This window comes from Oryx dammah, unplaced genomic scaffold (genome assembly GCF_014754425.2).
Source record: "Oryx dammah isolate SB20612 unplaced genomic scaffold, SCBI_Odam_1.1 HiC_scaffold_14, whole genome shotgun sequence".
Taxonomy (NCBI): Eukaryota; Metazoa; Chordata; class Mammalia; order Artiodactyla; family Bovidae; genus Oryx; species Oryx dammah.
The window spans coordinates 49,700,159-49,705,036 of record NW_024070198.1 but is presented as its reverse complement, the minus strand read 5'-3'; the positions used below and the strand labels follow the sequence as shown (position 1 = coordinate 49,705,036).

General features: G+C 63.2%; 1 protein-coding gene across 1 annotated transcript in view; it reads right to left on the bottom strand.

Annotated features, from left to right (window-relative positions):
* INPP5A (inositol polyphosphate-5-phosphatase A) overlaps positions 1-4,878 on the bottom strand; it is a 134,360-nt gene that overhangs the window by 81,784 nt on the left and 47,698 nt on the right. The window contains exon 2 of the mRNA XM_040255107.1: positions 148-189. Coding sequence (XP_040111041.1) covers positions 148-189 — 42 coding nt within the window. The remainder of the gene's footprint in view (positions 1-147; positions 190-4,878) is intronic.

The window sequence follows — 4,878 nt, the reverse complement described above, 5'->3', positions numbered from 1 at the left end:
CCTCCCCATCCCCCCGAACCCCCCTCCCAGGGGGACCCCCCCTCGTGGGAACTCCCCCCCTCTGAGGACACCGAGGCCGCAGGGGAACCGGGCCTGCAGCAGCCTGAGCTGCTCCCTCATGTGGGCCGGCTGCCGCCCAGCTCTTACCTGATAAAACTCCCGGAGCCAATTCCTCTGGAGGTTTTCTGGCTGTAAATTAAAGAGAAGAAAGAGGACGGTCAGGCCCGTGACACAGGCCGGCAGCCACGAGCAGAGGCTAACGTGATGGCCTGTCTGCGTGCTCACTGCAGGGCTAGGGCTCAACGGGGTGGGGGCCCCTTCCGCACTGGGGCCTGGTCCGTCACTCAGCGGGGATGAGGGGCGGGCACTGGAGCTGGACCCACAGCTGACCCCAGCCCTGCTCGTCCTCAGCAGTGGGGAGGTCCCTGGAAGGTTTTCCTGGAGCCAGGCCAGGGCGTCAGGCAGGACCCAGCAGCTTGGGGTCCCAGGACTGGCCTGAGAACGGGCAAAGAGCTGTGTGGCCCCAAGTGTCGCCTTTGGGCCTGCGGGCCCCAGGGGAGAGCTGGCACAGGGTCCCCGAGAAAATGGGGGTGCGCCTCTTCCCACATGTCCCACCAGGCTCCTGGACCCCGAGACCAGCCAGCCGAGCGGGGCACGCAGCCCCAGCCAACCCAGCATGGTCAAGGCGCTGAGACGGAGATGGGAGACACACAAGGACCCTCAGCAGGCGGTGCAGAGCTTCAGAAGTGGGAGGTGAGAAGCCCTGAGACCGGTGGCTACAGCACCAACGTGCAGCGCCGCTGGGCCACACGCAGAAACGGGGAGGACGCTCAGTCTGATGTCGCCTGCCATCTGCCACAACTCAGAACAGACAACCCAGCACCCCTCGAGACTCACGCCCTGGATCCAAGCAGGGCTCTGGGCACCAAGGCTGCGGGCAAAGCCAGGGGCCGGGCTGGCCACAGCCGGTTCCGACACAGCAGCAGCAGCGCCACAGGCAGGGGCTGCCGCCAGCGGAGGTTTCCACGAGTCCCGAAAAGCAGGAAGACTGGACTGTGAACAAATCAGTGAACAAAGAGAAAAAATTGCTGTGGACCCAGAGTCTCACAGACCACAGAGCAGGGGGTGGAGAACGTCCCAGGTACCTGCCAGAGACGGCGGCCGGAGTCCAGCCAGGTGTAGGGTCTTCCAGTCCCCAAGGCCAGGCTCGGGAGCCAGGCCCCCGGCCCCACATCTGAACAGCAAGGAGGGCACGCCCTGCCCCCCACCACCCTCACGGGCGAGCAAAGAGACGACAGCAGGAGGCAGCAGCCCGGAGAAGCCCCAGCCAAGGCTGAACCCCAACAGCAGCACGGCTGAGGCTGAGCGCCGACGCTGGGCTTCAGGGAGACGCACGCCCGAGCCAGAGAGTCCACCCTACGTCCTCGGGAGGCTGACAGCAGAGAGCAGCGAGCGTGGGGAGTCTGTGCAGAAGCAGACCCTCAGACACGCTGGGGGTGCAGGCGCCGTGGGAAACAGCGTGGACTTGCCATATGGCCGGGCGAAGTGCCCTCGAGACCCGGAAATGCTCATCCGCAGAGACAGAGCCACGAAAGGCAGGAACCACTGGAGACCCATCAGCTCAGGGATGGAGAGATAAGGCACGTGGCCACACTGCACGGGAGCCACGGCCACGGCCACACAGGCCATCAGTTCACAGGCAGAGTGTTAAAATACCTGGTCAGGCAGCACAGCACAGCAGCCACGGACACGGGCCACACATGGCCAGGCCTCAGAAACACCACGATCAGTGCAAGACGCCGGACTCCAGCTCACACAGCGCCCAGAACTGGCAGGCCCACAGATGGGGCAGGCCGCTGCTGGCCCCAGCGTCCGAGAGCGGAGCTGGTCTGCACTGACCATGGGGAGGGCAGCTCCGCTTTGAGAGCAGGGACAGGACTGAAGTGTGAGCCCCTCTCCCACAGACCCTGCTGACCCCTACCTGAGCCAGGGGCCCAGCATACCCCACGCCGGGGCCGGCACAGGGGCGGGGACCACAGTCAGTCGGCCTCAGGCCCCGAGGCAATCAAAGGAAAAGAACTTTCAGGGCAAGGCCCCCAATTCCACCCCCAGCCCCGACTGAGGACAAAGGGGCTGGTCTGGGGGTGCAGAGGGCCCCACCAGCATTTCAGCAACCTTTCCACACCAGCACTGTGGGTTCAGCCTAGAGACAGAGGAAGGAGAGATTCGGTCCACAGTCCTATTGTCCAGGGGCACGGCCGGACGTGGCGCCCCTAGCCTTGCACTCGCCCCCGCGGCCCTGCCCAACACACACGTCCACGACATCCTCGCCAAAACCCTGTAGGAAGCGGCCCTCAGCAGAACTGATGCTTCTGAACTGCGGTGCTGGAGGAGACTCTTGAGAGTCCCTTGGACTGCAAGGAGATCCAACCAGTCCATTCTGAAGGAGATCAGCCCTGGGATTTCTTTGGAAGGAATGATGCTGAAGCTGAAACTCCAGTACTTTGGCCACCTCATGCGAAGAGTTGACTCATTGGAAAAGACTCTGATGCTGGGAGGGATTGGGGGCAGGAGAAGGGGACGACAGAGGATGAGATGGCTGGATGGCATCACCAACTCGATGGACATGAGTCTGAGTGAAGTCCGGGAGTTGGTGGTGGACAGGGAGGCCTGGTGTGCTGCGATTCATAGGGTCACAAAGAGTCGGACACGACTGAGTGACTGAACTGAACTGAAGACCAACCACATTCCCAATCAACCCACAGGACAGACGTGACCGGGACCCTCAATCCTGTCCCTGGCCCAGGACCCAAACGGCGTGACTGCCCAGGTGGGCCCGCGAAGTCTCCAAGGGCGAGGACCACCCGACCTTCCTAAACCTGAGCTTCCCACCTCGGCGCCCGGGACTCACTCCCTCCAGGAGGCATCAAGGAGTCCCCCCAGAGCTGCCGCACAGGGAGCTTGAGCCTGGAGCCGGAGGAGGGGCCTGGGGCGGGCACAGAGCAGGGGGAGTCAGGCCCCAGACAGCAAGTGGGCTCACGCACACTGGGGGCGTGATGCCCCCATGCTTGAACCGAGGGTCCTGCACAAGGAAGGGCTGAGCGAAGCTCTGGGGCCGGAGGGCTTCCCTCTCCCGAGACAGGCAGGACACTGGCCACAGGCAAGGCACTTGCCCGGTAGGTCCCCGGGAGGACACGGGCATGTGGAGGAAGCAGGCTGCCCTGTGTGACTCTGGATGGCCCTGACGGGAATCAACGCGGGGACAGAGGCCTGAAGTGTCCCCTGTAGTGGAAACCGCGCGACAGGCCCCGGGGCTGTGACAACAGGTCTCTCCGCACGGCCTGGGCTCGGTCCCCAGCACCGCCACCGGCTCTCAGGCCTCCGCTCCTACCATCCCTGCTGGGCATTCAGAACCTGGGCCAGGTACTCCAGGGCCATGCACACACACGTATGCACACACCACACATGCACACTGAGAGCACACACACTCCCACATGTGCACACACCCGCACACTCACACACCCACATATGCACGCGAGTACATGTGCACACATGCACATGCATGCCCACAAGTGCACACCCACACATGCACACATGTGCACACACCCACACATGCAGACACATGAGTGCATGCACACACATGCACACACATGCACACTGAGAGCATGTACACTCCCACACATGCACACCCACACACATATGCACACGTGAGTACACACACACGCAGATGCATGCCAAGTGCACACCCACATGTGCACACCCACATGTGCACACCCACATGCAGACACATGAGTGCACGCACACACATGCGTGTGTACACATAACCACCACCTGGACTTGGCCCTGTGGAGGACGAAGAGCACGGTTCATGGCCCGCCCTCCCCAGCCACAGACCCGCACAGCCTCCTATAAGTGGTGCTCAGCCTCCTGTGAGCGGGCGCACGGCCTCCTGTAAGTGATGCGCAGCCTCCTGTAAGTGGGCGCACGACCTCCTGTAAGTGCGGCCCACTCTACCACCGCCCAGGATGTCCGGGCCACACTGACCAGAGTGTGCTCCACAGTGGCTCACACAGAAGCCCACCTGCTCCAGGGGCCCTTGGCCCCAAGCAGCTTGTACGTCATCTGGGCGCCCTGCTGCAGCCTGTGAAATGGATCAGAACCCTCTGTGCATGGTTGGGCCCATGGCCCGGGGGCGGTCCTGCCAGGTCAACGGCCTAAGAGCAGCGCAGGGGTGCCCTGCGGGGCGGCCACAGCGGGAAGGGGCAGCAGGGCCTGAGGCTCCTCTAGCCGGACCCTGGGTCACCAGCTCGCTTAGATCACCAGTATGGCTCTCAGCCCAGGCGGCTGTGGGTTCCCCGAAACCATCAACCCAGCAGTCCTAGTAAAAGTGCTTCAAACAAAGATACCCCGTGTTTATGCTTAGAGAGGCCTCCAGAGGCTGTGGGGTAATTAAAGGGCAGCTCTAAACAGACAAGAGGGGACGAGAGCCGCTGGAGAACCCAGCCCACCTGCACATCAGGGCCACGCTGACCCACTTGCTGACCAGAGCCGGGCACTTCCTGGCCAGTATCTCACCCGCCCAGCTGACTGCTGGCCCCTCAGCCCCTCCGGGTCCCTGCAGGTTGTCCGCTCACCCCTGACCTCCACACGGGGACGTCCCTCTCCCTTCACAAGCGCTCCTCGTGGCCTCGCCCAACTCCAGAGCCCCCAGCCTGGACCCCGGGTGCCGAGGGGCAGCACCATGACCCCAGGCCACCGGACCCCAGGCTCCTCTGCCCTCCCCACTCTCACACTCACACTCACACTCATGCTCACACACTCACACTCACGCAGACACACTCTTAGACACTCACACACATGCTCTCACATACTCATGCA